This window comes from Pseudopipra pipra, chromosome 11 (genome assembly GCF_036250125.1).
Source record: "Pseudopipra pipra isolate bDixPip1 chromosome 11, bDixPip1.hap1, whole genome shotgun sequence".
NCBI lineage: Eukaryota > Metazoa > Chordata > Aves > Passeriformes > Pipridae > Pseudopipra > Pseudopipra pipra.
The window spans coordinates 15,669,726-15,681,929 of NC_087559.1; the positions used below are offsets into that span (position 1 = coordinate 15,669,726).

General features: G+C 39.6%; 1 protein-coding gene across 3 annotated transcripts in view; it reads left to right on the forward strand.

Annotated features, from left to right (window-relative positions):
• Positions 1 to 12,204, forward strand: part of NISCH (nischarin) — a 28,889-nt gene that overhangs the window by 1,619 nt on the left and 15,066 nt on the right. For all 3 annotated transcript variants that reach the window (XR_010433503.1, XR_010433504.1, XM_064667820.1), the window contains exons 2-6: positions 4,081 to 4,164; positions 4,886 to 5,068; positions 8,330 to 8,378; positions 9,898 to 10,061; positions 11,486 to 11,581. Coding sequence is in view for 1 of the 3 variants with exons in the window: in XM_064667820.1 (XP_064523890.1) it covers positions 4,081 to 4,164; positions 4,886 to 5,068; positions 8,330 to 8,378; positions 9,898 to 10,061; positions 11,486 to 11,581 (576 nt within the window). In the remaining 2 variants the exon portion in view is untranslated. The remainder of the gene's footprint in view (positions 1 to 4,080; positions 4,165 to 4,885; positions 5,069 to 8,329; positions 8,379 to 9,897; positions 10,062 to 11,485; positions 11,582 to 12,204) is intronic.

A 12,204-nucleotide genomic window follows, 5' to 3' on the forward strand; every position in this document is an offset into this window, starting at 1 on the left:
ACTGGAGGTAATGGGTGCAGGAGGTGAAACAGCAGCTACTTTGCTGCTTCAGCCTGCAAACTAGTGCTGTGGGAGAGCCAGCCTTTGGTAATTAACCATTAACCTTCCAGACTGAGCTGTAGCTCAGGTGTGTAACTCTGCTGCAGGTGGTGCTCAGCTGATTGCTGGGGATAATATTTTAAGCTGCTGCACCTAAGCCCAAGGAAGCTTATTTTTTCAAGGCCAGATTTCTGTTTTAATGATTATAGTTCTGGAAATACCATGCTATTTTAAAGCCATTTAAACCACTCTTTAAAACTAGAGTGTGTGAAAGGCAGGAGTTACCAGTATTTGATCCCACTTCGATTCTCTTGCTACATTTTTGAAGGCATCCTGGCACTAAGCTTACCTGTTTGTAAACTTCCTCAAACAGCCAGCAGGACTCCAAACCTGCAGCCAGTTTGTATGAGTCAGGCCCAAGCCATTAGAAAGGTAGGAATAGATCTTTCAATGAAAACAAAAGTTTTACAAAATTATTCACAAGGTGAAAAGGTTTAGAAAAAATAGTGTACGTGTTTAGTGTTCCAAATAAGATGAGCAGTACTTAAGGTCGTGACAAAGACCTGCACCAGGCAGAAGAAGTTAGATGGTGTAAAGGTGGGAAATGAAATACAGGCTGTAGGGACCTACATCTTCATCCTTTAACATGTAGTAGTCAGATGGCAGTCATCCTATTTTACATCCTTGAAAGAGCTGGTTTTCTTCTGGCATAAGAGCTTCCTGCTGTACTCTGTATTTCAGAGCTCAATTACAATAGAGGGGACTTTAATGATGTCCATTTGACAGCTGTGAAATTAAATCCTGTAAAACACATCAGGAAAGTCCACAGTTCTGTGTAATTTTGATGGTACTTTTAAAAATGTGATTCTTGTTGGAGTTGTTGGGGCGGTAGGCAAGGTCTGGATAAATCCAGCAGGAAAAAATACTGCACTTTGAAGTTTTTTTTCTGTAGGGTTAGTACAGTCTGAGCAGTTTTACGGGGTGTTTCTCTTGTGTGTGCTGGTCCAGCTTGATGCTGACTGAAGACTGGCTGCTAGAGAAAGCCTCAAGGCTGTCAGTGCTTGGTTTGTTTCCTGCTATGCATTTGTTTGGCCTAAAATTGCCTTCCTGCTTTTCCTGTCTTTTGCAGCTGTTTTTAATATAAATACTAGCCTTGATATTTAAAGAAAACACTGTGGCTTCCTTGAATGGGTGTAAACTGTCTGACTGCTTGAGACAGGGAGGAGGAGATGTGGTTGCATCACTGGTCTGGAATTTGGGAACTATTGGCTGCAGTGACACCTGTGTCCCAGGCTTCCTGTAGACAGCCCTGTCATTGAAGTGTGGGTTTTTATTTGTGGTTGGTTTTTTTTTTACTTTACTGAAGTATATTAAGTTGGATGAAGAATATTGTAGAAATGCAAGTTTTCCATGTAAAGTGAAGTTGGACAGGTTTTTGTACTGTGTCAGGAAGTAAACAAAAAGCAATAGAGAATCACTGCTGTTCATTTAACAGCTACCTTAAAAATGTTTAGTACATATTTCACCCTGAAATGTTTAGGGAGATGAAGGGATGCTGTTTGGTGGTGTGGGCTCTTAACTGCAAAAGGTTTGTAGTGGCTGGTTAGAAAATAAAGAAAATATACAGCACTGCAAAGACACTGAACACTTTACAAAGTAGAACTTATCAAAACCAACTGATTTATAGAAAGATGTACAAAATTTATTATACAGAAAAGTTTGGTAGAGATGAGGGAAGAGGAAAACTTGTGAATACAAACCCTTTTGTGTTTGAGCTCAATAGAAATGCAGTTTGTGGCATAAATCTGGGTGGAGATTTCACATGGTGCATTTCTGTCTGGGAGACAGTGCAGTGTGAGAATTTCATCATCTCTCCCTGAACGCCTTTAGCACTTGGAGTGACAGGTAAGCAGCCCTTGGAGAACCTCAACATCAACTGTCAGCCTTGTCACATTAGTGCACTGAAAATTCATTGAAGATGAACTTAAGGTCCTCAAAAAGTGAGATATCTAAGGGGTTTTTTTTCTTTAAAGTTATTTCTTTCTGTACTGGCAGAAGTCTTTGGAACACATAAACATTTGTATTGTTCTTCAAGGTAATGGCAGCTTGTGGATTGATGTGAGATGAGTTGCTGTCTTTCTGCATACTGATGCTGTTTGAGGGGTGAATGTGTACTACCTGCTCTGGCTGCCTTCTTAATGGGGAATGCTACAGCTTTTACAGACTTAATTTGAGAATTGTATCACTCCATGTAAACACTACCTCTAACAGGTAGTTTCCTGACCACACTATCCATTTGGCCAAGGCCTGTGTGTCTAGAAGTGCTCAGTGCTTGCCATTTCAGCAAAAGGATATGAAACCTTTATTATATATTTACCCAGACTGTGTTCTGTACAAAGAGGGGCATTCCTTCCTCATCTCCTGAGGTATCAGTTGTGGAGTTACTGTGTTACCAGTGGGTCTAATCTGAGATTTTATGTCGTGTGTACTTAATGTTCATTTAGATTTGCCACTTGATCTCCCATAGTTTAGCTTTTCAAAAGAACTGGCCTTTTTATTATGGCTTTTAAATGTAGTGCTCCTTTACTTGTAACTTCAGTTTCTTTAAGTCTCTCCTTGCTTTCCTCGTGCTTGTGAGGTGCTTTGGAGCACCCGGGTTATTCCTGTTCTAGTTTGTCACCAGCCCAGTGATTAATCCTGATCTGCTGTTTCCCAACACAGCGTGATGGGAAAGCAGGCACAGGCCTTAACTGAGTCTGTGATTCTCTGTGGGCACTCATCTGTGTGTGCAGCCTCATCTGTGTGTGCAGGCTCCTTCCAGCACTGACGTGTCCCTTGCTGCGGGCACCGGTCAGACATCTTGAGTCAGGTCTCTTTCGGACTTGGGTTTTGTTCAGCAAGGCAGTGTCAGATGCTCACACAATTAAAACTGGCATGAGCTGTAGCTCATCTTTTGAAATGCAACTGGTATTGTATGTAGTGTTTGACAACGTGCTGGTCTGCACTAACAGTGTGTGAAAACTGGGCTTTTACGTAACAGATCGAAAGTCTTGATGCTTTTTGTTTTCTCAAGTGGGTTTAGCAGCTGGATGTGCATCATTCTCAGAGCAGCTATGAGTCAGCTCTGTGTGATCTGTGGTAGTAAGCAAGTTCTCAACTGTATTAAATGCTTTCAAGATTTGATTATGAGTTAGTGTCTTCCCTAAGGAGTATAGTTGGATTGGATAATACAGTTTATTTAATTTGTTGTTTTCAAGTAGCTGTAGAACTGGTTTTGCAGAACCTTGTTCGTTTTCTAATTTGTGTTTCATTTTGTATCTTTAGAATTTCTTTGGGATGTCTTGTTTCTGGCATATCCAAAGGTAGGCTGAGTTGTCTGCAGAACCAGTGCTATTCAGTCCAGAAAGTCACCTACAGTGAAAATCCTTGTTTGGTACATGCATGGCTAAAAATACTTAGTTTCATGCAAGGAAATGTGGGGTTGCTTTAGATAATTGTAGTGATTCTTTGGGCATGGTTGTAACTCTCAGGAAGCTGTCTTGTGTGCTTTAACCTAAAAAGAGTGAAATATCATCCACCCAGCGAGAGGATTTGTCTACATTTCTCAAGGGTTAAGCTCCAGATTTCTGATTAACTGAAGGGACAGCAGGAACTCAGCAAGATCCTTTGCCCGTTGTGGAACTTGGTAGATGGAAGAAGGGATGCTGCTGCCTCAGGCTTATGGATAGCTGTGAATACCAACTTCAGTCAGCAGAAACCTTCAGAAAAAGAAGTAGCTTGGAGACCTTGTTTATTAACCTTTGGGTTGCAGAAGTGAAAGCCTTGCTTTACATGGAGGCATCTGCGTGTTCTTGTGTGTGGAGCAGCCTCGTGAATGAGATAAGGGACCTACATCAGCAAAGTCACCTTGGTTTGGCTTAGCTGTGATACTTTCACAGTGTAGGATCACCTTGCAGTGCTCCACTAACCAGCCTGTCTGCCAGTCACTTCTCTTTAAGGCAAATGCTTTGCAGTTCCCTTACTTGAATTTCTCCCTTTCAGGTGTACATTATTCAGGTCAGTGTTGGCAATCATCAGTGGACAGTCAAACATCGTTACAGTGATTTCCATGACCTGCATGAAAAGGTAAGAGGATTAAAACAGGTCTCTTACAAAGCATTGGACAGTTCATGTAGTTCTAGTTTATGCAATTTCTTTCCTCAATAAAGAGAAAGAATATCTGCCAGATACCACCTGAACTGCAGACTAAATCCTTTTTGTGTGAACAATTACTTGCCTCTGTTACATTCCCCTCTTGGACTGGGAGAGCTTGGCCTGGCCAGCGTTAGCCTTGGATGGAAGTTTGTGTCAGAGAGGGCAGTTCATTGAACTTCCTTAGCTAAGAATCATGTTTATAACCAGCTGATCTGGTAACCAAAAGCTGGATTGGAACAAAGTCTCCTCTGGATGGGGTGGATGAAAAAGATATCCTTAAAGTAACATGGGCAGTTATTAACCAGTGCTGATAACAAACAAGTGAAAATGAGGGAAAGTCCAATTTATTCATGACTGTGCTGCTCTCTCAGAAATGCTGTGGTTATTCTGTTGCTTTATCACGTTAGTTACAGTCTGCTCCGTGGTACTGTGAGTGATTCTGTCAGAAGAGACTGTTATTAAACTTCTTTATCATTCTATGACAAAATGTTCTTTCTGAAAATACCTAATGCTTTGAAGCCAGTAGCTAAAGTTACTGAAGTAATTTTACTTTTGGATCTTAGCAGGATATCAGGCAACATGCTCTTCCATTGCATCTTTTGTGCAAGTTCAGATGGTGATTCAGGTAGTAACTCTGGTCTTTGTCTTTCAGCTTGTTTCAGAAAAGAAAATAGATAAAAATCTGTTACCTCCAAAGAAGATCATTGGAAAAAATTCCAAAAGCCTGGTGGAGAAAAGACAAAAGGAATTAGAGGTCTACCTGCAAACCCTGCTGCTCAAATTCCCTGTTACTGCTCCAAAAGTCTTGTCACACTTCCTACACTTTCATTTATATGTAAGTTATGTTTTTAGTGTCTGAATAGAGGCCTCAGTGTCTTTCCCTAGTTCTCTGACTTGGCGAGAATTGTGTGGAATCTTCATGAATTAGCTGAAACAGTACTTTTTCAACATTTTGCACGATGTAACAAACAAAGCACTTTTTTAAAGATTTTTGACACCACTTTTTATTGCAGTAGGTACTTTGCTGGGAAGTGGTGTGGGCAGGGACTCTTAAGTGGAGGAAATAAATGCTGGCAGGACAGTTGGAAGCTATGAATAAACGTGGAGCTGAATTGGTTGTCAGTCTGAAGTCAATAGTGCTGGCTCTCAAGTGAGCATTGCATAATTGATCCACACCCCCCCTACTTAGTGGCTAATGGTTAGAGCTGTGGTTCACACTGAAACAGTTTCCAGTAGCCCAGATGAAGACAAATGGTGCTTCTCCATGGAAAACACACTGATGGAGTGGCCTTTGGAGACATAGCTCCAGCCAGCAGACAGGATGTTACCGTAAAGGATGCTTGAAGCAAGAAGCAATTACTTGATTTCATGTTCAGACTGCAATTTGTTTGTTCATCTCTTGTGTATAATTAGGCTTTTTTTTTTTTTTTTTTTTTTGCAATATGTAAGGGGGGAGAATGAACTTCATAAAGAGGATAATGCACTGGAGAACTGAATGGAAGGAAGGAGCAGTAATTGCTTTGGGGTGGGATGTGCTGAGAAGGCCCTTCCTAGTTTCACAGGAAGACTTCAGAAATGAGTCACAAGTGGTCCATTAGGTGTGTTAATTAAGTTTTAGTAAGAAAGTAAAACCTGTTTTAGTCATGTTACATGAACATTATTATCCTGATGAGACTTCAGAGTTTGACTTAGATAAAAATAGTAGGTTTACCTCATGGTGTTGCTACTGCCCTGCAGATTTGAGAGAGAAGCACTGGTTTGTCACTATTAAGCACTCTGAAATGGATTAGAGGTTTTAAATGTATTAAAAATGTGTGACAATGTAGGGACAATTCTGTTCAGGTGGAGCAAAAATTCCTGATCACCAGTAAGTTGCATAATTTTTCTGTTCTGTGGCTGCTCTGTCCTGTAAATGATGCCTGTTTCATTAATGTTTTAGTATTGTAACTTCAGCAATGGTTTTATGAGGCAGAAGTTCCTCCTACCTACTCTTGTTTTTTGGGAAGACTATTTTCTTCCTTTTGTTGTAATGTTCATCTTTTTTTTTTTTTAATTTTCCAGGGAACTAGCAGTATTTGGATATGAATGCTTCTTTGTTTCTGTACTGCACTTTTGTATTAAGAGTGAAGTCCTTGCTTAATCTGAATTTCTCTGCTCTAGGGGGATTCTGACTTAGTTGTAAACTCAGTTTTTTCTTTGGAACTTTGGGATACTTTTAAATATTTACAAAAATGTGTTAGTTATTCAGCAAAAAAGCTAAATATTTACCACAGCAATTCTACTGGAAAATGACCTTTCTGTGGAACTTTGATCTTTTAAAATATTTTTGTTACCAGACAACTCATGTACATACTGGAGCCATCATAATCCCTGATACTGCCTCCATGGTTGGTGGAGGAAGGCTGCAATACTTTTTGCTTATTCTTGTTTGTATTACCAATAGGGATTATTTAATTTTATTTCCCAGGTTAATGGAACTAAATGGAGTAGAAATATCATAAATACATTAAAACCACTTTGAAGCCTTTATTTGTAGCAGATGCAGCTTAGTAAAGAGAAACAGTTGCATGTGACAGCAATCTAGAACTCTGTTGTTACTTTGACATTGAGAAGGATGTGTCAGTGATATGGGGATGCTTGTTTTGTTGCACTGTCTTGTACTTTGTCATCTGAGCAGATTTCAATTGTTAACTTACAGATAAAAGGTTTTGCAAGAAAAGCATTGAACACCCACAAACTGCTGTTCAGAGACACCTGCAAACAATGGACTTCTGTGGGTGTGATGCATATGAGTAGTTAGAGCCAAGACAGAAGTCTCTTGTAGATCTGACAGGAATAGTTCCTTTTTTTTTTTTTTGCCTGCTAGTCACTGAACAGTCCCAGTCATAATCTTGTTCCAATAATGAATGTAGAAAAAATTTCAGCTCTGTCCCAGATGACAAAAGGGATACAGAGTATAGTTTTCAATTAAGTCTGTGCTTGCCAGATGAGTGTAATTGGCTTATTCAAATGACAACCAGAATTATTTAATTTTGTTTGGAATACAGTTTTGAGCTTGTTGTTCTCAAAACTGTGGTGAGGAGGCTTTGTTCATCCTCAGTGAGTGGGGTTTCAGTTACACTAAGAATGTGCTGTTCTAAAATTCTTGCCTCATCAAACGAGCTGAGCTGTCTGCTGCAGATGTCCTGTGGATGTATTCCCTTGTTATGAATCATGAGGTATTTGTCAGCAAAGTAAACTCATGAAATATTCATTTTGTGTTGATCCATAATATCTGTTTATCCTTTGCAGCTACCTTCAAAGGAGATGTGTATGTCTAGGGAAAGCTTCACTCTCACAGAGAGTTTTATTTTGCTCTTTCTGGGGGCCTTTGGGAGGGAACTGTTGGAAGTGCTCAGAACTATTTCTGGACTTGCATAGAGCAGTTGCTTTTTGTGGAGAGAGGTGTGCCCAGGTGGGAAATACTTGTGCTGATCTTTGTGCACCTGGCAATGGAGGTTGAAGGGGTGGGTCCAGGAGGCTGAAAATGGAGGATGGGAAAAAGGGAATTTTGAATTACTCTGCAGCAAGCACAGTAGAGTTGAAGTCCAGAAGACTAATTACTTTTTGTATATCTCTCCTTCCCTGTAGGCCTGTAAATCTGAAGTTTTCTTTGTATTAGTGATATTCTGAGGAAATGTTGAGTGCTTGATGCATTAGGATAGTCTTTAATATGTAAACTTGAAGAATGCTAAACTTGTAATATTTTCTTCAAAACAGAGCTTTCCAGTTGGGCTGATGATGTCTAGTAATACTTTCTCTAGTTGCTGCTGCCCATTTCTAATATATGCAGAATGTGATTATTGAAATGTAGTTCAACATCTTTCATCTCAGAAATAAAAAACATATGAAATAAAATAATTCCAAGTACTTTTTATTAAGTATTTTCAAGCTACAAAGAAATCTGTAAGACACAGTCACATCTGATATCAGCTTAAAAATCAAAGTCCTGTACTGCAGCAAAGAAAAAAAAAGGAGACTTCAGCAAAGGTACACGTTGAAAAATTGGCACTATAAGTATGTAAATAATTTCATTACAATGATTTATTCTTTGCAGGAGATCAATGGGATCACTGCTGCATTGGCTGAGGAGCTCTTCCATAAAGGTAAAGAACTTGCAAGTATTTAACCAGGAATGTTTTCCTCTGTGTGCATGTATTCACATACCTGATATTTTACCTCCAGACAGTGATCTTCCATATCAGACTGTTACACTTTCTTTCCCTTCTTTCTCTTCACCTACTTTTGGAAAGGAAAGAAATTGGTGAATTTAGGTTTTGAAAAGGGCCTACTAGCCTGTGTCCTCAAGGGACAGGATGTGGTACTGGTGATCAGAAGCTTTTACTAAGCTTTCTGATTCAGTATGTTTTAGTGTAACCTGTAAGGAAGTTTGGTTTGTGTCAGTGAGCCCTGGTATAGCGTGTATTAAATGCAAGAGATCATTTTATATATCTAAATATTATTCTTCCAGAATTCAGGAAACAGGAGACCTTCTGGTCAGTTAATTAAAGGATGTGCTTTTCTGAGGCTGGCAGAGGAAAGTGAAATGCTCTTACTGTAAAACTGCAACAGCTCCAGCTGCTCCATTAACAGCAGGAGGCATGTGAAATGATTAACCTGTGCTATTTTTGTTTCGAAGGACATGCAAGATGCTACAGTATAATTCCAGTTGACTGAGGCCATAGGGTGAAGCATGTTTCACCATGGCATTTCAGATTGTTCTGGCACAAAATTAGCTTTAGGTGAAGCCGTCTCAGAGGGTCTGTTCAGCAAATTTGGAACATTTTAAGGAAGCTCCTGAAGAAATCCTTCCTGACTTTGTAGTGCCTGCAGTCTCACTGATAGGAGAATCATTGATGTATGACTGCTTTGTGTTACTGTAACCTTCCAGTAATGTACAGCTGGGCTCTTGGTCTTGCTCCCACTGAAGCTGAAGGGAATTTTACTCCTCAGAGCATTTCTGAGAACTCTGCTTATCATGAAAGCTGATGCTTTCTTGTCCATGAAGTCAAACTGGTGTGTGTTCCAACTGTCACAATGCACATTTACTCTTGTGGTGCCTTCAGAAAGGCTCTTGGATGCTGCATTCTACTGTTCCTAGAATGAAATGGAATTGTAAAATTATTATTACATAAGGCATTTTCTGTTCTGGGAGTTTGCTTTGAAAGTCCTCACACTCTGCAAAAAACATATTTACTGCAAGTTTGCATTTAGGCAGCATAGCAGAAGATCCAAGGTCTGTATTTTAGTTGGTAGATGCTGTGATTCCTGGATAGAAAAAGTCCTAAGTGCTATAAACTTAGAGGTATCTCAGAAAAAGTTTAATAACTCTTAAATTATGTAAATGAACTTTGATTCCAGTCCTGTTAAGATTGATGGAAATTGCTACTAGTTGCATTAGAAGCTTCAGGCTTGTATCTATTTGAACACCTGGATTATTCTGGTGTTATAAAAACCAAACCCCTTAATTCAGCTGTGCTAGTTTAAACTGACAGAAAATGACATTATTTTGGTACCTCAGTTGTGAGCTTGGAGTATAAATGACAAACATTTAATTTCCATGTGCCATTTATTCCTTTGTGACCCTTGCAGCCTTGTGTTTGATCCCATCCTCCTGTTTTTCAGGAGAGCAGCTGTTGATGGCAGGAGAAGTCTTCACCATCAGACCCCTGCAGTTGTACGCTGTCACACAGCAGCTGCTGCAGGGCAAACCCACCTGTGCTAATGGAGATGCCAAAACAGACCTAGGGCATATTCTGGATTTCACTTGTAGACTCAAGTATCTGAAGGTGAGCTGTGCTTGCACAGGTACTGGAGATGTTGTTTCTACCAGACTAACATGATGCTTAGCATAATTTTGATGTGAATGGATGAGAGCTGTACTGGTAAACACCTACAAGCATTTAGAGGTCAGTGTTAGGTGCTTATGCTTCAATACAGACGTTGCTCCCTAACCAAGGTGTTTGCTGTGTGATGTGGTCTTTTCAGCAGTGCTCTCTGTGTAGAGGCAGCCACAGAATCTGGGTGCAGTTTGGGATGGGCAGAGAGATAAATATTACTCTCTCCAACCTTTCTTTGCAGACACCATGGGCAGGCCAGTGTATATGTATACACATGCATATGTGTATTTATGTAAGTCTTGTCCCCTTTCTCACTTTAACTGCATCTGAAAGTTAAAAACAAAACACTAAAAAAAGCCTCAGTTTCATAGATGAGATGGCCCTGAGTTTCTAGCTAAAGTACCATTTCAGATTAAATGTAAAATGGCCTCAGAACAGATTTTTGTCTGGAGTCAACTTGATTTTTTTTTTTTTTTGCCAAATAAGTGAACTGAAAAGACTTTCCCTAATTTTTTTTTAAACACTGCTTGCTATGACTCAAACTCTTTTTAGCCATTTTATTACATGAAGAGCTACTTTTTAAGTGTGTGGTGTGTTCAAAGCTGAAACCAAGTGGTGGATCAGGGGAAGCTTCTCTGGAGCACTTGGGAAGTTGTGAAGGCAAAACCACAGCTGTACTGGTGTTCCTGTGGCTCTTCAGTTGCCTTTGCCATCCTCTGTATGGAATCATCTAAAGGGAGGATTTTCTGGCTGGAGAAGAGCTTATTGTTTAGAAAAATCTCCATCTGGAGGATTTCTAGCCCTTCTGAATGCTTGTGAGTGGGCACATTCAGAGCTTGTAAGACACACAAGATCAGAGAAAAACCTTAGAATTTTCTCCCAAAATTATATTCACGCCAAACATAAATGAAACCACCTGTTTGTTAGGCTGCTGACATGATGTGGCTAATGTTTTCTTCAAACCCATCTTGTCAGTACCTTGATCTTCATCCCTTGTAGTGGAATTGAAGGCAGTGCTGACTTGGAGGGTTCACGTGTTTCAAGAAGTTGTTTTCAGTGAATGCAGCTCTGGGTTTGTCAGCTGAGAATGAAGCCTTGGTCAGCCTTGCTTTTATGGAATTGTTTTTTGTGTGCTACAGACTGCAATCACAAGGTGGCACTTCAAGTTCAGTGCATTTAACTGGAACAACTAATGCCTTTTTTTCCTGAAGAGTTAATTTGCAAGTGTCATGAATCATTCTATACTTGAAAAATTGCTTGGAACTTTGACTGTCTTTCCAAGCTGCTTTGTGCTATTGGCTGTGTAAGACTCTGAAATGTGGACAAGTTGGATTATGTGCACTAACTCTGTTCTTAAATGTCTTAAATGGCAGGTCACTGGAACAGGGGGACCTTTTGGGACCAGTAACATTCAGGAGCATCTCTTGCCTTTTGATCTGTCTATTTTCAAATCGCTTTATCAAATAGAGGTATGACTTGAGATACTGCTCATAATTTCACAGAGGGTCTGTAAATGCCAGGTCTGCTGCACATATCTCACAATTCGTCATTCTGTGCTTTGTTTTGCTGCTAGAATTGGGAAGTGCATAGTTTAGAAGGACTGTTTCATTTGTGAAGCAATGTTTTTTTTGCAATAAGGATGTCAAATTTAAATGTTTAGAATAATAGCTTGTACTGTGTGTGTTGTTAAAAAAAGTGATTTCCAGTATATACACAAAACCTAAACCCAATTGGCTTTCCATTACCTTGAAGATTTAACCAATGGGTTATAACAAAGTTATGTTACAAGGTTTATTACAAAGTACTTTTCATTTGGAAAATATACTTTTCATTTGTGAAAATGTCCTGACATTAAGTTTGCCTGTGAAAGTGCACTTTTGGGTGTAGTGCTGCTTGCTTGACAATTTGCAGAACCTTTTCATTGCTCTGCTTTCAGTGTGAATATCAGGGTTTCTAGTAGTTGTTCAATGAGTAATTTAAGAAATACTTCAAGCACTTCAAGTCTTTCCAGAGAGAGAATTTGTCATGCAGTCTATATTCTGTCCACTTTTGGTGGATGCTGCACCTTTTCTAGTACGTGAATTCTTTTGTC